Below are 22,847 nucleotides of genomic sequence, written 5' to 3'. Positions count from 1 at the left end.
TGGAAGCAGAGAGAACAAAGGGACAAGAAGTAGACCATAAAGTCAATGGTGATAATGTAGGTCAGCTTATATATGGCTCTGTGAGCCATGTTTAAAAAACTGGTCTTTATTCAGAGAGAAATGAGAGCCTTTAGAGGTGTTCAGCACAACAGTGACATCAACTGACCTACATTTAAAAAAGCTAATTGGGGGGGCGCCTGGGTGGCTCAGCCGGTTAAGTCACGGTTCGTGAGATTGAGCCCTGTGTCAGTCTTTGCCCTGGCCGGGCAGAGCCTGCTTGGGGTTCTCTCTCCCTCTCTCTTTGCTCCTCCCCCTCTTGTGCACACTCTCACTCTCTCAAAATAAATAAATAAATAAATAAATAAACATTAAAAAAAATAAATAAAAAGCTAATTCTGGCTGCTATGTCCAGAGTAGATTGTAGAGAAGAAGACTGGACCAAAAAAGTTAGGAAATTATTGAATGATCCAGGGAGGGGAAAAATGATGGTAGCTTGGATGAAGATGGCAGCTGCACAGGTGGTGTGAAGTGGTCAGATTCCGGAATTTTGAAAGTAGAACTATCACAGTTTCTGAGATACTGAATGTGGTACATGAGGGAGGTCTCATGAATGATTCCAAGGGTTTTGCCCTAAGAAATGGGCAGGTTAGAGTTTCTTACTTTGAATTAGAGAAGACTATAGTGGAACAGGTTTGAGGATAAAGATTTGGTATTCTGTTTTGAACATAGTAATGTTGAAGTGTGCCTGTCAGACATCATGTGGCTTCATAGGCAGTGAGACAGAAGAGTATAATTGGAAAAGTGAGCTTTGGAAGAGATGCATTTGGAAGTTGTAAGCATATATGGATGCCTATTTAAAATCATGAGGCTATTTAAGTGATGACCTTCCAAACTTCCAAATCTATTGCATAAACCAAAAATTGAATGAATCTAGTAATGCACCTTTGGTCTTTGAAGGTGTGGTTTTAATTTTGGTTTAAATAAAATTTAAATATTGTGGTGGTGTATCAACTACATAATAGATATTTTATACGTTGTCTGGTTAATGCTTATCTACTATCATTTTTCTATTTCTCAGGTTCTGTTTCTTTATATTTTCATCAGATTGAAAATAATTTCCCAGTATCTCATAAATTTATATCTAGGATGTTTTCTTACTGTAATAATTTTAAAACACATGTAAAAATATTTATTATTATCACTAATAAAAATCAAGTCTTGACTTCTTTCTCTTTTATTGGATCTATTAGAGCTCTAAAGATGCTGTATGACCACATATTTAATTTGATACTGTACAAGTAACAGCAGTGGGTTACTTTTCAATCATGAATTTGTATCTTTATGACTAATGTCCTTTACATTCTTGTCTTTTTATAATAGTTTGTTTTTGTGTTTTTTTTAATTTTTTTTTTCAACATTTTTTAATTTATTTTTGGGACAGAGAGAGACAGAGCATGAACGGGGGAGGGGCAGAGAGAGAGGGAGACACAGAATCGGAAACAGGCTCCAGGCTCCGAGCCATCAGCCCAGAGCCTGACGCGGGGCTCGAACTCACGGACCGCGAGATCGTGACCTGGCTGAAGTCGGACGCTTAACCGACTGCACCACCCAGGCACCCCTATAATAGTTTTGATGAAAATGAGATCAGAGCAGATTTTCAAATGTGATTAAACATAATTATTGAAATAATTCAAACAAAATAAGAAATAAAGGCTTTAAAGTTTTCTATACATAATTAGTAAGATAGCATATTATGTAATGAATGTAAATAGTAAGTTAGCGATGAGAATTTTAATCCAGTGTTAAAATTCACATTATTTGTTTACTTTTTAAGTTTGTATAAATAATCATATTATTGGATCATGGACATAATGTAACTGATTCCTAGACATGTTGAGTGCCTTGCTAAAAATAGACTTGCTACGTATCTGGGTTTATAACCCAGCTCTCGTGATTTATCAGTCACGTATCGTGCCGTAGAATTATTTTAACACCTGAACTCCATAATGCTAATATTATTGTATTTTCTTCTATGTTGTTGTCTACTTCAGTTTATTCTGATGACTTGCCTTGAAGACTTAACGATGCTAATTTTGTAAATTTTTTATTGCTTCACTCAGACTTGTGGAAAGACGAGATGATGGCCAGTAGTTAGCATAATTGAGAAGCGTTTCGTTACTTGTTTTGCCAGATGTTTTTGGTTGCAGACTAGTCTTGAGAACTATCTTTCCATGTTACTTACCTACATCTCTTTGTCTTTCACTTGCTTAAAGACCAAGACATTTGGAGGTGGTGGTGGTGGTGCTAGAAGTAACCTCAACATGAGTGCTGCTGGGAACCGAACTAGAGAAATCTTACAAAAAGAAAAGTCAGCCAAACCGGAGGGGAAACATGAGGGTGTCTACAGAGAACTGGTAAGGCCAAAGAATCAACCACAGAGTTAATGTGTTCTGCCTTACCTGGATGATTTTTCTGTCCCTTCTCACAACCACTCCTGGCTTTATTCAGTGCGTTATGAATGAACTTTACAACTCTTAAGAAGGTTTTCATTAAGGATTGTCGCTAATCGTGGAGCATCTGGATTGTTTGAAAGATAATTTACTTAAAACCTCCATCGTACTTAAATTTCTAATGTCTGAATTATGTCTTTTGGAATAGCTTGATGAAAAGCCATCACATTTAATAGAGGACATTTAATGGAGATTATTTTGTATAAGATGATGCCTCAGGAACATCCTTTCCCTTCCCTTCTCCATATCCTTCTCAAATTTTCTGTAAAGTGATTTTGTTTTGTTTTGTTTCGCTCTTTGGGAAAAATGTATTAGAACAAGTAAATGTGTATTCTGGTCTCATTTGCAAAATATACTTGGATTTTTAAGATAAATGATAGGAGTCAAAGTTATTTCTGGTATGCTGCAGTGTTCTCATACATGAGAGAACTGACAAGAATTCTTTTTCCTCTGCCTTTAGAAGTTGAATGACTTTAGGTGCTTTTATCTGTAGAGTAGGGGATACTAAGACTGACTTAAATAATAGGGATTTATTATTTCACATAACTAGAAATTCAGAAGTAGATGGTTACAAAGGTTGATAAATCCAGCAGTATAACAATGTTGGAGCTCTGGTGAGCATCTCTGTGATTTTTTGGCTTTCTTCTCAGGGTTATAGGACTCTTTGTGTATTAAGTCTTCACACAAAAAGTTCAAAGGCAGGAAGGAAAGGGTGTAGGTCTATTTTATCAGACTAGAAAATACTTTCTGAAATCTCCAGAAAGTTCCATTTATGTCTTAATGACTAGAGATAGGTCACATTTCCACTTCTAAATCAGTCATTGGCCAAGGAGAACTATGGGCCAGGCTGTCTCTTCCTTGAACATGGTACCATTTCATGGACTTTTACAAAAGTCAGTTTCAGGTTAGAGTAGATACAGCGAACTGAAAAAATATGGTCCCTAACTCAAGAAGCTTTCAAACTTCAGTAAATTGAGAATACTTCTCTGGGGATGTCTTGCCATAGAACATCAGAGACCAGCAGTTTGGGGTTGTGGCAAGGACTAAACATATGAAGGGAGTGACATTGCAAAGATGGTGGAGTCGAGAGCTCCAGGAATTGGCCTCTCCACCCAAACAACTGTTTAGGTGACAAGTACTCTCTGAAACAACAGTTTTAGAATTCCGAAGGCTGGTAGTCAAATACTTGAGGATCCAGAATAGTGAGTAATGAAGAAAGAGGATAATGGAACAGAGACTTCAGTGATCACATATCACAAGGAATATAATCCTTGCAAAGAAAGTTTGGAAAAGTCACTACACAAACTTACAACAGCAGCTTTCGTCAAGTAACAATAGCAATCCCTGAGGAGGAGGGAGAATCTGATTTTCAAAATTACTGCCATTATAGTATTCAAAATGTCCAGTTCTCAACAAAAAAAAATTACAAAGCCTACCGAAAAACAGCAAAGTACAACCCACTTAGGGGAAAAAAAAGAAATTGACAGGAACTTTCCCTGAAGAAGCCCAGGCATTGGACTGACTAAACAAAGACTTTAAATGCACTATCTTAAATATGCTCAAACGTCTGAAGGGAACTGTTGACAAAGAACAAAGAGAAATCAAGAGAACAATATATGAACAAGTGGGGAATATCAGTAAAGAGAGATTATAAAAAAAAAAGAAACCAAATAGAATTTCTGGAGCAGAAAAGTACAGTAACTGAAATGAAAAATTAGCAGATTCAACATCAGACTGGAACAGGCAGAGAAAAAATCGGTGAACTTTGATACTGGGCAATTGAAATTACCCAGTGTAAGATGCGGAAAGAGAAAAGAGTGAAGAAAAAAAGAGGATAAGGGACCTATGGGGTACCATCAAGAAATTTCTTTATGGGATATGTTTATGTTACTTAAAAAGTTCTTGAATTCTACTCAGCTCTAGATTTTTCAAGGAGATTTTGGTTTATGGCATTTTAAGGTAGATTTTCCTATTTGAGGTACAGGCTATCACAGCATCATAGATAGTATTGCTAATGAGTATAGAAAGAATACTGGAACAGAGAGAGTAAAAAAAAAATAAAACTACTGAGATAGCACCTTTTTGTTAGCTTCATTTTATACTTTGCGGTTTTGGAGAAGTGAAATATTAAGCAAGAAAAGTTTTCATTAGATAGTTTTCACTGTATTATTTTCAGAAGCTTCTTTCCGACATATATGATTTTCTTTCTTTTCCTTTCTTTCATTCATTCATTCACTCTTTTGTAATGGTAGTTGTTAAGTCAGAGAGTACTTGACCCCACATATCATACAGAATTTTCCTCGACTATTGGTATGAACAAACAGCAAGTGGATGTTGTATTAGTATGGCATTTTTTCTATAACCATGAATGTAATTTTTAATTTAAAAACAGTATACATAGGGGTACCTGGGTGGCTCAGTCAGTTAAGTGTCCGACTCTTGGATCAGATAATGATCTCACAGTTTGTGAGTTTGAGCCCCGCATTGGGCTCGAATCCCTGCCTGGGATTCTCTCTCTCCCTCTCTCTCTGCCCCTCTTCCACTTACTCTGTCTCTCAAAATAAATAAACTTAAAAAAAAAAAAAAAAAAGAAACTATACATATACTTAAAAACGTATACCTTGCTTATTTATTGGCCATTAGCGTAGCTTTGCTCTTAATTTCTTACAGGTTGATGAGAAGGCTCTGAAACACATAACGGAAATGGGCTTCAGTAAAGAAGCATCGAGGCAAGCTCTTATGGATAATGGCAACAACTTAGAAGCAGCGCTGAATGTACTTCTTAACAGCAATAAACACAAACCTGTTACAGGTCCACCTCTGAGAGGTAGAGTTCATTAAGCCATGTGACAGATAGTATTGTTTGCATTTCTGGCTGAGGTTTTGTTGCTGGGCGGGGGGGACAGTATAACTTCATTTACTCTTTGTGGTAAGAGGAAGGAGCACCAGTTAGGGCATCACAGAGACTTGTGCAAGTTTCTCCAAGTCTCTCTGTCTTCATCTTAATGTAAAGTAGGTCTAATAATACCTTACTTAACAGGGTTGTTATAAGTAATAGAGAAAATATAATATGAAATGAGTTGTTCTGTTAATTATTTTTAGAACTATGCCCCTTGTATAAGTGACTAGTCTGCAGACTTTTAAAAATTATCAAGAACATGACTTTTATTTAGTGTTATTCTTTGGTCATTCAAGTCTTAATCCTATATTCTTTTAAAGGATTAGTGGTTAAAGAAAAATTTTATAAGAATGATTTTTTTCTCTTAAAAGATAATTTACATGAACAAATTCAAATTTCCAGATAGATCATTTAGAGGACTAAAGGTACTAGTTGATATAATCATTTTAAAAACTTATTTATTTAAAAGATGCAGAATATACAGAAAAATATGAAAAGAAAGACATACAAAATCATACTTGAGGTGACTGATGATTCTGTTTTGGTGTATTTTCTCCTTTTGTTTTTGCACGTACAATAAACGTGTCTTGCTTTACTTCTTCAGGTAAGGGAAAAGGCAGGGGGAGAATACGATCTGAAGAAGAGGAGGAGCTGGGAAATGCAAGGCCGTCAGCTCCAAGCACATTATTTGATTTCCTGGAGTCTAAAATGGGGACTTTGAGTGTGGAAGGTAGGCTACCTTAAAGTAGATTGCTTTTTTTTTGTTTGTTCTTGTAATGTTTATTAATTTTGAGAGAGAGAGAGAGAGAGACAGTGAGTGACTACTGGGGAGGGGCAGAGAGAGAATCCCAAGCAGGGTCCGCACCGTCAGCACAGAGCCCAACACGGTGCTCAAACTCACGAACTGTGAGATCATGACCTGAGCCAAAATCAAGAGTTGGACGCTTAACAGACTGAGCCACTCAGGCGCCCCTAACATAGATTTCTTTTAAAAAGACCAAACTTTGGAATTGCACCAAAAAAAGTTTAATAAAAGAACTGACAATACAAACTTCTATCTGGGTGTTAAAAATTAAAATTTTTAAATTACAAATTTACTGTTTAACAGAAGTACAGAACAAAATTTTTGATTGTTACAGTCTGAAAATACAAAAGGCAGCTTATTTTGCCCTCTAACGCTGTAATAGGTAGTATTGCCAAGATCTTTCCCCCAACTTCACTAGATAACAGATTTAGCTATGAAAACTGATTGTTATGCTGGAGAATTTATTATTATATAATTTTATATAACACTTTGTGAAATTGGCCTATCTATTCTTTCTCCACATATTACATATTTTATGGAAATATTCACACAATGAGTGAATATGCTCCCATAATATGATGTATTCCTTAATAGGACATATTTTAGTGATTAACATAAATACTGAAAAGATAAAGAATGTTAAATGTGTATCTTTTTTCTAAGCATGGGATAAGTATTTTCTAAAATAGTATATTTTTAAAAATATGAGTCCAAAACATTAGGAAAATACCCTTTTTCCTTTAAATTTATTTATTTAAGAGAGCGAGCATGAGCACAAGCAGGGGAAGGACAGAAAAAGGGAGAGAGAGAGAGTGAGAGAGAATCCCAAGCAGGCTTAGCACTCTGTGCTGAGCCCAGTGCAGGGCTAGATCCACAACTGTGAGATCATGACCTGAGCTGAAATCAGAGTTGGATGCTTAACCAAGTGAGTCACCCAGGTGCCCCAGGGAGATATACTTTTAAATTCAGTTTTCTCTTTCAGATATATTTTTAATTAAAAAAAAAAAAAAAAAGGTTGGAGATAAAATGCTATGATAACAAATTTGAAATGTCCAGATTTCATGAAAATGGAAGCTCATTGCTAGATTATATAGAAAAGGCAATGTATTTTGAAAAAGTATTTGATATAGGTGAGATTTGTAAGCACACATTTAACAGCAATGTTTTCTGGGTTGTAAAACATAATGTATTGGTTTTCCACTGCTGTTTAATAGATTACCACAAATTTGGTGGCTTAAAACAATGCAAATTTATCTCATGGTTTCTGTGGGTCAGGAGTCCAGGCAAACTTAGTTGGGACCTTTGCTGAAGATCTCACATCCTGAAATCAAGATTTCAGTTGGGGCTATGACCTTGGCTGAGGCTTGAGGTTCTCTCCTAAGCTCACTGGTTGTTAGCAAAATTCAGTTCCTTGTAGATTAAGACCAAAGTCCCCATTTTCTTGCTTGATGTTGCCTGGGGAGTGCTTTTAGCTCCTGGAAGCTCTCGAGTTCTTGCCACCTGATCGCCTCTGTAGGCAGTTCACGTCATGTTTGTTTCCTTCTGTAAAGCCAGCAAGAGAATCTCTACTGCTTCTTCAAATCTCTGCCTTTCTGATATTTTTGTCCCAACTTCCTTTATACTCTCCCAATCAGAACTTTGGTGATTTTCTTTTACCTTTCTGTCTCCCTACATTTGCTTTTGACTCCTGCAGTATCTCCTAAATCATAACGAGGTTGAGACTGAGATACTAATTTTCCTGTGACCTATGTGCCTATAATGCTTCAGTTCTCACAGAACATATTCTATACCAACAAAATGAAATGATATTAGCATTCCATTTGGAAAAAGGTATGAAAGTTAATTAAGATACATGACCTGGATACTACACTCAAAAACAAACGTCAGTGTCTTCTGAAGAGACAGAAGTTTATGAAGACTTCTGGTAATATAGGGTATTGTTTTAGTAGATGTGTTTTATTTATGACACTGCTATTAATATGACACAGAATCTGTTAGCATGTGAGAAAAAATATGGACTTTATAATAATAATATTCCAGATCCTTGGCTTTTACAAGGTATATAATCTGACCTTCAGACACGTGTGCAGAGGAATATTGGATCAAGGATAGGCCAAGTAGAGGAAGCTCTGGGCATCCAGGCTTGGAGGCATCAGATCACCAGTTCCCTATCTTTGGGACAGTGTGGGAGAGGTGAGGCCAGAGGGCCAGAGATAGAAGTGGTAAGCTGGAGATGGATCAAGAACATTTTGTCCTAAGGAGTTTTTATTTCATGTAGATGACAGTGCAAAACTGTGATGGCTGTGAAACTTCACTATGAGAACAATGGAGTTTGTTCGGTGCTTTCAGGCAAAAGACTTTTTTGTGTCTGCAAGGGGGAACATGGGATTGAGACTGAAGTGAGACTGCATTATATGGGCTCCGAGGAATTCTTCATTCTGTAGATGTATTTTATGTAGTATTTATTTGTACCAGGTCTATGGTAAGTGGTGGGGATACAGAATATAATAAACTAGCTCTTTCAAAACATTTGGGGGAAATACAGGGATCTCGTAGCTCTTACCCCAAAGAAGCTTACTGTCTACTTTGTGAGACAGAAGAAACCGCAAACTAAAGAGACACAGAAATACTTATTAAAAAGGACTTTATCATTTACTTAGTATAAACCACCCTGAACAGCATATAAAGGCTTAGCAGAGGCTGTTTCGAATACAGTAATCAGACATGATTTATATTTGTACAGGCACACCTTGGAGACATTAGAGGCTCAGTTCCAGACCACCAGAATAAAGCATATATTGTAATAAAGTAAATATCGCAATAAAGTGGGTCAAATGATTTTTAAAATTTTTCAACGCATATAGAAGTTATGTTTACTTTATTTTTTTTTTTTAAAGGACTTTTCTTTTTTTTTTTTTTTATTTTTTTTTTATTTTTTAATATATGAAATTTACTGTCAAATTGGTTTCCATACAACACCCAGTGCTCATCCCAAAAGGTGCCCTCCTCAATACCCATCACCCACCCTGCCCTCCCTCCCACCCCCCATCAACCCTCAGTTTGTTCTCAGTTTTTAACAGTCTCTTATGCTTTGGCTCTCTCCCACTCTAACCTCTTTTTTTTTTTTTTTTCCCTTCCCCTCCCCCATGGGTTTCTGTTACGTTTCTCAGGATCCACATAAGAGTGAAACCATATGGTATCTGTCTTTCTCTGTATGGCTTATTTCACTTAGCATCACACTCTCCAGTTCCATCCACGTTGCTACAAAAGGCCATATTTCATTTTTTCTCATTGCCACGTAGTATTCCATTGTGTATATAAACCACAATTTCTTTATCCATTCATCAGTTGATGGACATTTAGGCTCTTTCCATAATTTGGCTATTGTTGAGAGTGCTGCTATAAACATTGGGGTACAAGTGCCCCTATGCATCAGTACTCCTGTATCCCTTGGATAAATTCCTAGCAGTGCTATTGCTGGGTCATAGGGTAGGTCTATTTTTAATTTTCTGAGGAACCTCCACACTGCTTTCCAGAGTGGCTGCACCAATTTGCATTCCCACCAACAGTGCAAGAGGGTTCCCGTCTCTCCACATCCTCTCCAGCATCTATAGTCTCCTGATTTCTTCATTTTGGCCACTCTGACTGGCGTGAGGTGGTATCTGAGTGTGGTTTTGATTTGTATTTCCCTGATGAGGAGCGACGTTGAACATCTTTTCATGTGCCTGTTGGCCATCCGGATGTCTTCTTTAGAGAAGTGTCTATTCATGTTTTCTGCCCATTTCTTCACTGGGTTATTTGTTTTTCGGGTGTGGAGTTTGATGAGCTCTTTATAGATTTTGGATACTAGCCCTTTGTCCGATGTGTCATTTGCAAATATCTTTTCCCATTCCGTTGGTTGCCTTTTAGTTTTGTTGGTTGTTTCCTTTGCTGTGCAGAAGCTTTTTATCTTCATAAGGTCCCAGTAATTCACTTTTGCTTTTAATTCCCTTGCCTTTGGGGATGTGCCGAGTAAGAGATTGCTACGGCTGAGGTCAGAGAGGTCTTTTCCTGCTTTCTCCTCTAAAGTTTTGATGGTTTCCTGTCTCACATTCAGGTCCTTTATCCATTTTGAGTTTATTTTTGTGAATGGTGTGAGAAAGTGGTCTAGTTTCAACCTTCTGCATGTTGCTGTCCAGTTCTCCCAGCACCATTTGTTAAAGAGACTGTCTTTTTTCCATTGGATGTTCTTTCCTGCTTTGTCAAAGATGAGTTGGCCATACGTTTGTGGGTCTAGTTCTGGGGTTTCTATTCGATTCCATTGGTCTATGTGTCTGTTTTTATGCCAATACCATGCTGTCTTGATGATGACAGCTTTGTAGTAGAGGCTAAAGTCTGGGATTGTGATGCCTCCTGCTTTGGTCTTCTTCTTCAAAATTACTTTGGCTATTCGGGGCCTTTTGTGGTTCCATATGAATTTTAGGATTGCTTGTTGTAGTTTCAAGAAGAATGCTGGTGCAATTTTGACTGGGATTGCATTGAATGTGTAGATAGCTTTGGGTAGTATTGACATTTTGACAATATTTATTCTTCCAATCCATGAGCAGGGAATGTCTTTCCATTTCTTTATATCTTCTTCAATTACCTGCATAAGCTTTCTATAGTTTTCAGCATACAGATCTTTTACATCTTTGGTTAGATTTATTCCTAGGTATTTTATGCTTCTTGGTGCAATTGTGAATGGGATCAGTTTCTTTATTTGTCTTTCTGTTGCTTCATTGTTAGTGTATAAGAATGCAACTGATTTCTGTACATTGATTTTGTATCCTGCAACTTTGCTGAATTCATGTATCAGTTCTAGCAGACTTTTGGTGGAGTCTATCGGATTTTCCATGTATAATATCATGTCATCTGCAAAAAGCGAAAGCTTGACTTCATCTTTGCCAATTTGGATGCCTTTGATTTCCTTTTGTTGTCTGATTGCTGATGCTAGAACTTCCAGCACTATATTAAACAACAGCGGTGAGAGTGGGCATCCCTGTCGTGTTCCTGATCTCAGGGAAAAAGCTCTCAGTTTTTCCCCATTGAGGATGATGTTAGCTGTGGGCTTTTCATAAATGGCTTTTATGATCTTTAAGTATGTTCCTTCTATCCCGACTTTCTCAAGGGTTTTTATTAAGAAAGGGTGCTGGATTTTGTCAAAGGCCTTTTCTGCATCGATTGACATGATCATATGGTTCTTCTCTTTTTTTTTGTTAATGTGATGTATCACGTTGATCGATTTGCGAATGTTGAACCAGCCCTGCATCCCAGGAATGAATCCCACTTGATCATGGTGAATAATTCTTTTTATATGCTGTTGAATTCGATTTGCTAGTATCTTATTGAGAATTTTTGCATCCATATTCATCAGGGATATTGGCCTGTAGTTCTCTTTTTTTACTGGGTCTCTGTCTGGTTTAGGAATCAAAGTAATACTGGCTTCATAGAATGAGTCTGGAAGTTTTCCTTCCCTTTCTATTTCTTGGAATAGCTTGAGAAGGATAGGTATTATCTCTGCTTTAAACGTCTGGTAGAACTCCCCTGGGAAGCCATCTGGTCCTGGACTCTTATTTGTTGGGAGATTTTTGATAACCGATTCAATTTCTTCGCTGGTTATGGGTCTGTTCAAGCTTTCTATTTCCTCCTGATTGAGTTTTGGAAGAGTGTGGGTGTTTAGGAATTTGTCCATTTCTTCCAGGTTGTCCAATTTGTTGGCATATAATTTTTCATAGTATTCCCTGATAATTGTTTGTATCTCTGAGGGATTGGTTGTAATATTTCCATTTTCATTCATGATTTTATCTATTTGGGTCATCTCCCTTTTCTTTTTGAGAAGCCTGGCTAGAGGTTTGTCAATTTTGTTTATTTTTTCAAAAAACCAACTCTTGGTTTCGTTGATCTGCTCTACAGTTTTTTTAGATTCTATATTGTTTATTTCTGCTCTGATCTTTATGATTTCTCTTCTTCTGCTGGGTTTAGGCTGCCTTTGCTGTTTTGCTTCTATTTCCTTTAGGTGTGCTGTTAGATTTTGTATTTGGGATTTTTCTTGTTTCTTGAGATAGGCCTGGATTGCAATGTATTTTCCTCTCAGGACTGCCTTCGCTGCATCCCAAAGCGTTTGGATTGTTGTATTTTCATTTTCGTTTGTTTCCATATATTTTTTAATTTCTTCTCTAATTGCCTGGTTGACCCACTCATTCGTTAGTAGGGTGTTCTTTAACCTCCACGCTTTTGGAGGTTTTCCAGACTTTTTCCTGTGGTTGATTTCAAGCTTCATAGCATTGTGGTCTGAAAGTATGCATGGTATAATTTCAATTCCTGTAAACTTATGAAGGGCTGTTTTGTGACCCAGTATATGATCTATCTTGGAGAATGTTCCATGTGCACTCGAGAAGAAAGTATATTCTGTTGCTTTGGGATGCAGAGTTCTAAATATATCTGTCAAGTCCATCTGATCCAATGTATCATTCAGGGCCCTTGTTTCTTTATTGACTGTGTGTCTAGATGATCTATCCATTTCTGTAAGTGGGGTGTTAAAGTCCCCTGCAATGACCACATTCTTATCAATAAGGTTGCTTATGTTTATGAGTAACTGTTTTATATATCTGGGGGCTCCAGTATTTGGCGCATAGACATTTATAATTGTTAGCTCTTCCTGATGGATAGACCCTGTAATTATTATATAATGCCCTTCTTCATCTCTTGTTACAGCCTTTAATTTAAAGTCTAGTTTGTCTGATATAAGTATGGCTACTCCAGCTTTCTTTTGGCTTCCAGTAGCATGATAAATAGTTCTCCATCCCCTCACTCTCAATCTAAAGATGTCCTCAGATCTCAAATGAGTCTCTTGTAGACAGCAAATAGATGGGTCTTGTTTTTTTATCCATTCTGATACCCTATGTCTTTTGGTTGGCGCATTTAATCCATTTACATTCAGTGTTATTATAGAAAGATACGGGTTTAGAGTCATTGTGATGTCTGTATGTTTTATGCTTGTAGTGATGTCTCTGGTACTTTGTCTCACAGGATCCCCCTTAGGATCTCTTGTAGGGCTGGTTTCGTGGTGACAAATTCCTTCAGTTTTTGTTTGTTTGGGAAGACCTTTATGTCTCCTTCTATTCTAAATGATAGACTTGCTGGATAAAGGATTCTCGGCTGCATATTTTTTCTGTTTAGCACACTGAAGATATCGTGCCAAGCCTTTCTGGCCTGCCAAGTTTCAAAGGAGAGATCAGTCACGAGTCTTATAGGTCTCCCTTTATATGTGAGGGCACGTTTATCCCTTGCTGCTTTCAGAATTTTCTCTTTATCCTTGTATTTTGCCAGTTTCACTATGATATGTCGTGCAGAAGATCGATTCAAGTTACGTCTGAAGGGAGTTCTCTGTGCCTCTTGGATTTCAATGCCTTTTTCCTTCCCCAGTTCAGGGAAGTTCTCAGCTATAATTTCTTCAAGTACCCCTTCAGCACCTTTCCCTCTCTCTTCCTCCTCTGGGATACCAATTATGCGTATATTATTTCTTTTTAGTGTATCACTTAGTTCTCTAATTTTCCCCTCATACTCCTGGATTTTTTTATCTCTCTTTCTTTCAGCTTCCTCCTTCTCCATAACTTTATCTTCTAGTTCACCTATTCTCTCCTCTGCCTCTTCAATCCGAGCCGTCGTGGTTTCCATTTTGTTTTGCATTTCGTTTAAAGCGTTTTTCAGCTCCTCGTGACTGTTCCTTAGTCCCTTGATCTCTGTCGCAAGAGATTCTCTGCTGTCCTGTATACTGTTTTCAAGCCCAGCGATTAATTTTATGACTATTATTCTAAATTCACTTTCTGTTATATTATTTAAATCCTTTTTGATCAGTTCATTAGCTGTTGTTATTTCCTGGAGATTCTTCTGAGGGGAATTCTTCCGTTTGGTCATTTTGGATAGTCCCTGGAGCAGTGAGGACCTGCAGGGCACTTCCCCCGTGCTGTGGTGTATAACTGGAGTTGGTGGGCGGGGCCGCAGCCCGACCTGATGTCTGCCCCCAGCCCACCGCTGGGGCCACAGTCAGACTGGTGTGTGCCTTCTCTTCCCCTCTCCTAGGGGCGGGATTCACTGTGGGGTGGTGTGGCCCGTCTGGTCTACTTGCACACTGCCAGGCTTGTGGTGCTTGGGATCTGGCGTATTAGCTGGGGTGGGTAGGCAAGGTGCACGGGGCGGGAGGGGCAGGCTTAGCTCGCTTCTCCTTAGGTGATCCACTTCAGGAGGGGCCCTGTGGCAGCGGGAGGGAGTCAGATCCGCTGCCGGAGGTTTGGCTCCGCAGAAGCACAGAGTTGGGTGTTTGCGCGGAGCGAGCAAGTTCCCTGGCAGGAACTGGTTCTCTTTGGGATTTTGGCTGGGGGATGGGCGAGGGAGATGGCGCTGGCGAGCGCCTTTGTTCCCCGCCAAGCTGAGCTCTGCCGTCCGGGGGCTCAGCAGCTCTCCCTCCCTTTGTCCTCCAGCCTTCCCGCTTTCTGAGCAGAGCTGTTAACTTATGACCTCCCAGACGCTAAGTTGCGCTTGCTGTCGGAACACAGTCCGTCCGGCCCCTCTGCTTTTGCCAGCCTGACTCGGGGGCTCTGCTTGGCCGGCGAGCCGCCCCTCCGCCCCGGCTCCCTCCCGCCAGTCCGTGGAGCGCGCACCGCCTCGCCGCCCTTCCTACCCTCTTCCGTGGGCCTCTCGTCTGCGCTTGGCTCCGGAGACTCCGTTCTGCTAATCCTCTGGTGGTTTTCTGGGTTCTTTAGGCAGGTGTAGGTGGAATCTAAGTGATCAGCAGGACGCGCGGTGAGCCCAGCGTCCTCCTACGCCGCCATCTTCCGGAACTCCCCCTGTTTACTTTATACTGTAGACTATTAAATATGCAACTGCATTATGCCTATAAAACAATGTACATACCTTGATTAAAAAACACTTTAGTGCTAAAAAGTGCCAACCATCATCTGAGCTTTCAGAAAGTCATAATCACTGATGATAGATCACCATAACAATATTTGAAATATTAAATAATAATATGACCAAAATGTGACAGACATGAAGTGAGTGGTGCTGTTGGAAAAAATGACACCAATAGACTTGTTGGACACAGGGTTGCCCCAGACCTTCAATTTATAAAAAATGTAGTATCTGTGAAGCACAATAAAATGAGGTATGCTTGTAATCTATAATATTTAATCCTTTCTTTCAAAGTTTTAGTGCCAAAATAAGACCAACTAGTTATTTTGAATGACTAGAATATACTTTAATCAGGCAGACTTGAAAATACCGTTTGGTTTAATATTTCATTGTTTTAAATATTTGACCAGAACCTGATTCTGTCAGTAGCAGCTCTTCTGACCCTAAACTTTTTCTTTGATGATGTTGACAACATTCGTAACAGATTGATTATAACACATGACCACAAACAGCTGGACAATAAAATGATACATATATATCCTGAAGATTATTGTGCTTGTAGATGTTTCTCATATTGTCCTGTCTCTGCCTTCATGTAATCCTATTACAATGAAGGTGATGGAATAGATGTGAGTGCTCTGTGTGTGGTTGCCCTCACCATTATTCTTTCTCTCGCTAACCCACTCTATACTACTACAGTTTTCTTAGGTGAGCCGAGGTTCATAGTAAAATAAATGGATGAGGCAAACAACTGAATTGTTTTTCTGCTCATTTTATGGTTTTATGGGTTTTTTTAAATTGAAAATAAAACCTGAAATAACTTTTTACTGTCATAAAATTGAGTCTCCGTGTTGGTCTTCTCTTAGAATTTGGTCATTGTTCCATAAATCCTATGTTCTAAAATTAACACTTCATTGATGGGAGAAAATGTTGTCCATTTTCCGAAGGAAAACCTAGAAGGCTTTTCAGGATGGAGTCTCCATAATGTTTAATGGTTGATGCCTTATGGATAGCTAATGAAAAACGTTAGGATCTTATAATTTTAATGTTCAAAACATTGGTGTCATCATGTGGGTCTGTTATAGTCCCAGATTGATTATAAAGAAATAATCATTATTTAGTGATACATATATTTGGGGTTTTTAAATTTTTGTTTCTAGTTTAGCTGAATTATCAAATCTTTCTTGCTTCTATGTTTTGTATCATATGATCTGTCTGAGGATTTTGTTTAATGTTAATACCCTAGAAATCATCTTTTGGCTGAGTAAACAAATGTAGGCCTGGATGGACTTGTTATTATCATATCAGATCCTGTGTAATGTGTCAGGCTTCTGGAAAAAAAAAAAATGCATCCTTTAAGAATGAGCTTCTGACAAATTTAAGGCATGTTAGTAACACTTTTACTTCCACATTATATCATATATTTTTGTCTAAAAGCGGGCTATCATTTTTTATTCTAATTTTTTAAAACTTCCATCAGAGGTCATTGATCATCACATGTACTTTTTTTAGAGAGATTTTCTCTTAACATTAACTTTTTGTTGTATCTTTAAATTGGAATCAAACATAATTCTAGTTGACATTTTTATCAGTATTCTGAAAAAAATGAAGCTGCATTACATTGTTTTCTGAGAGTAATCACTAATTAAAGTGTTTCTCTGTGATATGTGATGACTTGGTGTCAACTTGGGAACATTTAACTGACCACCTTGTGATAGGATTGTGTCCAAAAGGTTCTTATATAGAGATTTTTTTAAATTTCATTTTACAGACTAGGTATTATAATTGGTGACTAGATTATCAAGCCAGTGACTAGATTATCAAGCCAACTTTAAAAATCATATGCTTTTTGCCATCATATACTTTATCAATATATCACCTTGTTATACATAACTACCACTTAAATCAATGTCCATTGGGAATATGTGTTTTAAATTTCAACTTGAGATGGAAAGGATAGGTTTGATTCGTTCAATTATTTGGAAGTTTAGGTTGGCCAGAGATGGGAGTAGGAAATACCCTGAGACAATAACTTTACTGTTTTAACTTTCTACATCTAAATAAGACCAGGAAAACCTTAATTTGTTCTGAATGGGGAACAAAAGACATGGTGAGAAGAGTGGACAGAGTAACTGTCTTACATTTGTATTTATCTATTATTCCCTCTTTTGTATAGCCTATCCTGTAATTGTTATCTATTTTATTTATGTTTCTTCATATCTTGCATCAGAATTGTAGAAAGCAGAATAAAGAATATAACTTACTCATATGTTGAGTAAATACTTGGAAGAATATGAAGAACATATTCCACCAAATAGAGATATTTTTATGAAAAGGATAAGATTTAAATTAAACAAATATAGGAACTAAGAATTCATCTAACATTTATAAATGTTCATGGAGTTCTGTAATTCCTCAAGAAGCACAATTATCTATTTCTGCCTTTTTGGCTTATTGGTAATAATTGAGAAAAGCACCTCTTACCTAGTTATATCTGTGCCCCTTCTGCTTTCGAACTTGCCAGCTTGTGTCTTTCTTGTAGGGCATACTGAAGGAACTAGGAAGTACCCAACATCTTCTTTGGCTACTTTCTTTAAGAGCATCAGCTTCCTTCATTAGTTGGTTTCAGTTTCAAGACCATAGACTACAATTTTACTGCACAGCGAGGAGTTCAAACTTCCTGTTAGGGGATGCGGAGACTCTCACGATCCAGCACTCTTTTTTTTTGCTAAACAAGTTTTACATTTGAGGTTCTGTCACTTGTATCACCCTATTTTCTGGCACCAACTTATAAATTAGTTTGCTTTCAGATGTAAGCCAGAGAAATACAAAGAAAGATTTTTTTTTGCCTCAATAACTGGAAAATTGTTCTGCCTCTGAAGTCTGCTTTTTTTGTATACTGGCAGACTGTCTCCATGTGGTAACAATAATTGATCCAGGTAGCTCCAGGTGTAGCATAAGGCCAACATATAAGGGGGCATAATGACGTATAAAGATACGCAGGTAGAAAGACTCCATTTTGCAAGTAAATATTTGGCGGGGAAAGATAAGTATCTATCATTGCATAATTATTGGTTACCCAAGTTCAACTGAGTTCCACCAATGATATTGGCATTGTTGTATGTGGAGTGGCTAGGACAGAAACCCAGAAGACTTGCACAACCATTGGTGTCAGATATGAGATAAAAGGTAATAAAAAAAAATATTTGTCAGAAACAGGGAAATGGTCCTCATATCTAGGAGGTCAGATAGAAAAAGGCCTTCTGTCCCCTTAGTCGGAAAAACACAGGACATCTTAATTGATTAACTGATATAATTGATTTCATCAGTATTATATATAAGGAGGAAGGAGTAGTTCCCACCACTACCTTCCCCTGGAAAGCAGGATTCTATTCCCAAAAGAAGGAGAGAATTGACAAGATGCTGGAATAGAGAAGTACAACTGATTCTACTACTAAGTTAAATTACAACTTCTGTATTTATTAGTTGTATGTCTTTGGGAAGGTTACATAACCTCTTAAACCTTAACATCATTATTGGGAAATGGAGGAATAGTAACAGCACCTAGCTGTCGGGTTGTTGAGAATATCAAAGTAGATATGACACATAAAATGCTAAGCACAGTGCTTGACACTTAAGCCTCCACATAGCGGTAGTTCTTCCACCAGCACCACTACCATCATCTCCATGATTAGCAACAGTAGCAACAGCCTCCTTCACTCATCACCTCCTCATCTCCACCCCCACTGCTCTACTCCAGGCCTTCACCACCCCGCCCCTGACTCCTTGCAGAACTTTATCATCCCATTCTCCATATTGTCAGCGATCTTTCAAAACACAAACTTAATCCTACTACCCCCTTGCTTAAAATACTGTATTATCTCTTCTCATTGTCAGAATAATATTCAGACTCTGCTATGCATACTGTTTTTGTGGTGTTCTATTACTCTATTTCCTGTGGGTTATGTGAGAAGTAGTATTTACGTGGTTAACATTACTGCCTAATTTCAAATTCTGCGTAATATTCAGTTGTAAATAATGTATTTAGATGTTGGCAGATATAATATTGGTGGTTGATGGGTAATTGACATGAAGTTGCATGCTTTTGATAGTTGTTAGGTGTCTTTTTTGGTCTTGTTTTCTTTTAATCAGGTTTCAAGTCAGCTTAAATAGTTTGGCTTATAGATTTATAGCTCAAATTTTAAAGACAGAAGAATGGGAGGTGTAGGAAGGATATGTGATATAATGGTAATAGTTCAATTAGAAAAGCAGGAAACTAAGTCAAGAAAAGAGACTGTGTATGTGTTAGGCTGTGTATGTGTTCTTGAGAAGGGTTTCCTCAAGAAAGGATTGCCCAAGTAGAGATCTTCCTTGACTTAAGATAGGGTTACTTACTAGTAAACCCATCGTAAGTTGAAAATATCGCAAGTCAAAACACATTTAATACACCTAGCCTAAGGTATATACACTGAACATCATAGTTTAGCCTAGCCTAAGTTAAGCATGTTCAGAAAATGTACATCGGCCTACAATTGGGCAAAATCATCTAATACAAAACCTATTCTGTAACAAAGTGTTGAATGTCTCATGTAATCTGTGGAATTCTCAAATGAAACTACTGTGAAAATATTCTGCAGTGCTGCACATGTAATGCCCTGATTATAAAAGTGAATTTAGTAGTTATTTGAATTTGATAATTATATACAAAAATTGTATGTGGATTTAGGGATAATTTTAGTGAAAATTTTTAAAGGAAATATATAGAAAGTTGGTTACAATCAGTTTACCAAAAATTCGAAATGCACTTTTTAAAACATGTCTTAGAAGGGCATTTTAAAAATAGGAGCTAAGAATTGAGGTTAATAAATTCTTTGATCACGTACCACAGAAGTGTATTATTACCTGTTGTATCTGTGTTACCTGATAAATTTAGGAAAAATTAAAAATATAGTTAACAAAAGAAAAGGAAAATGGCCCATGGTCTCATCACCATATTCTGTTTTTGTTTCTGTTTGAGATCATACTTAAATAACCTGCGTTTTGTCCCAACAATAAAATATAACTCTATTTCTATGTAATTATATATTTGTGTCAGCATGATTTTTAATGGCTGCATAGTAATCGATTATAATTCCATTAATGCTCTTAGTAATTTGAAAGTTTCCAAATTTTGCTTATAACAATAACCTTCCAAAATAGTCTTTTAGTTAAATTTGGTTAAATTTACATATTGATGATTATTTTTTCAGACAAATGTACAGAAATCAAATTATGTGGCATACATATTTTTTAAATATGTTAACCATGCTATCAGTTATGACATATAATTAATTTTCTTTGGTGCTTAGATCTATAGAAGAGATACAGCTTTGCTCAGAATACTAGGACAAGTGAGCCTCTTTTTCATTTTTGCCATTCTTCTGTTTTCCTCCTCCTCAATTAATGGTCCATTCATTTAAGCATTTAATGACCATAAAATAAAATATGTGCCTTTATTGAACATCTACTATATGCTGGGAACTGTTCTAGGTGCTTTGCATACTATTAATTCATAAATCGTTTAATCATCTGCAAATGCAAAAGATACATTGTTATTTCCATTTGACAGGTAAGTTATAGGCTTGGAGATAAAACAGATTACCCGTAAGAACTAAAGATCTGGAGTTTGGACCTCTGTCTGTCTGATTCCCAACTCAGAACTCTTTCTACCATGCCCCATTTCTAAACATCTGTTGGGTTTTTTGGGGAAAGAGCAACCGACAGTTTAATTTTAAGATACGCCAATTTTTAAAAACCAAGGAGAGACATCAAGCAAGCAGTTGTGTTTAGAGATCAAGTAGAGGTGGAGGAGCCAGCAAAGGAAACTGAGAAAAGAGCTGAAAGAAGTAGGAGGAGTATGAGAGTGAGTGAGAGACAAGATGAAAAGTGTCCATTGAGTTTACATAGCATAAATAGCACACAGGTGAATGTTAACAGCAGGCTGTGGGAGAAGAGGCGGGGGTGAGGGAATGCCCTGTTTTTTAGTTTTTCCTCATTTCTGTGGTGTAAATATTTCCACTGTGGCTGATCTCAGACAATCAATAGTTTAACAATCAGCTTCCAGATTTTCTGAAAATTTAACGTTAGGTCTTATACAATGTTCACATTGGGTGCAGCACACCACTGATTGAAGACCTTGACAAGAATAGTGCTAGTGAAGTGGTAGGATTGAAAGATAAGCTGAAGGATATCCAGCAGATAATTGTTACATGGATATTAAAATGATGATTTTGAAGAGAGTGATAAGAGAGAACACATTTAATATCGCATGAAAAAGTGAAGCTAAATGCTTGAGATGATGGGTGATTTCTCTTCCTGCCTATCACATAATATTTTTTAAAGTTTACATTTTATTTTTACAGTATTTGGAAAACATAATCATTTAATAAATACTTGTATTTGTATGTACCTACAAGGCATAAGATATAGTCCCTGTTCTTATATTTTGTAATCTAAATCAGAACTCATTCAGAATAAATTTGTAGAGGAAAGGGTTTTGTTTTGTTTTTGTTTTTGTTTTTATTGAGGAAACAAAGTATACAGATTTTGAGCTGATAGACTAATTTTCAGAGCCGAAGAGTTTTGTGGTTATTGCAGAATATATACAACATCTAAAGACATTTTACACAAATAGCCCTGATTTGTATCACTGAGAAAATTAGTTGACAATTATGTATAAAATGGCTGAAATATAGATCTAGGAATATTAGAAGGTGTTATGCTTCATTTATGGTGCGAGTTCATGTACTAATCAGTTGAGACCATATTTTTGTAGCATATACCTTTAATGACTTATGTTTATTTTGTTTCACTTGTTGGAGGATTACTCTCAGTTTCAGCTATTCTACCAGAATCATTTTCTGTATCAGTAGGTAACCTGTTGCAGTGGGGTACTGTGGCTTTTTAAAAATAGTATTCTAGCCCATAAATGGACATTCCTTTGCTTCTTCTCTCTAAAAATTCTCCTTATTTTCATTTTTTGCCCCTAAAAATAAAGTACCTTTAAATGTCACTAGCATATTTTGGCTTCAAATTGTGAAAGTTCTCATTTTTGTTTTGCTATAGTTTTCTGTGAAATTTGCAAGAAATGTGTTACAAAGATAATGTGGAGTCTAAAATTATCATAGTCATGATCCTGGAAAATACTAATCAGCTTGGAAGAAAAGATCACACAAGTTAAGTTTAGTTTCTTACGCTTGACAGGTATTTCCTGTATGAGAGTTTTAGTTGTTCTGACACACCATCCTTTGAGTTTTTACAAGTTTGATAATAAGTGACATTTTAGTCGACGTTTCCAGTGTGTTTTTGCAGTACGCATTGATATTTGAGTTAAAGCAGAAAGATACACATTGTATTTCTAAGTGGTTTGTGACTCACAAGTTTAGCATCTCTTGTATAAACTCCCAGTTTATCAACAAGGGGGACATTACCTGACTCACCTGAGTCGACCAATGAACAGCTGAACGAAAGGCATCAATGGCAGTGAGTAGTATGGGGATGACAGTAAGGCTGCAGTGCCACGTTGGATTAAAAAAATTCTTGTGTTATTATGTGTCCACAATACGCTAGGAAGATGAAATAATCCAGCTTGAGTTTTACAAGAAACACAGAAGTATGACTGACAGTGCTCACTTGGTATTAGAGTTGGTTGCTGTCTGTGGGGTTG

At 37.2% G+C, this 22,847-nt stretch overlaps 1 protein-coding gene across 9 annotated transcripts in view; it reads left to right on the top strand.

Annotated features, from left to right (window-relative positions):
• Positions 1-22,847, top strand: part of TDRD3 (tudor domain containing 3) — a 164,506-nt gene that overhangs the window by 91,612 nt on the left and 50,047 nt on the right. For all 9 annotated transcript variants that reach the window (XM_058683440.1, XM_058683446.1, XM_058683412.1 and 6 more), the window contains 3 exons: positions 2,274-2,414; positions 5,181-5,337; positions 6,014-6,139. In XM_058683440.1, coding sequence (XP_058539423.1) covers positions 2,274-2,414; positions 5,181-5,337; positions 6,014-6,139 — 424 coding nt within the window. The remainder of the gene's footprint in view (positions 1-2,273; positions 2,415-5,180; positions 5,338-6,013; positions 6,140-22,847) is intronic.

This window comes from Neofelis nebulosa, chromosome 1, assembly GCF_028018385.1.
Source record: "Neofelis nebulosa isolate mNeoNeb1 chromosome 1, mNeoNeb1.pri, whole genome shotgun sequence".
NCBI classification, from domain to species: Eukaryota; Metazoa; Chordata; class Mammalia; order Carnivora; family Felidae; genus Neofelis; species Neofelis nebulosa.
This window is presented reverse-complemented; position numbering and strand designations above follow the sequence as displayed.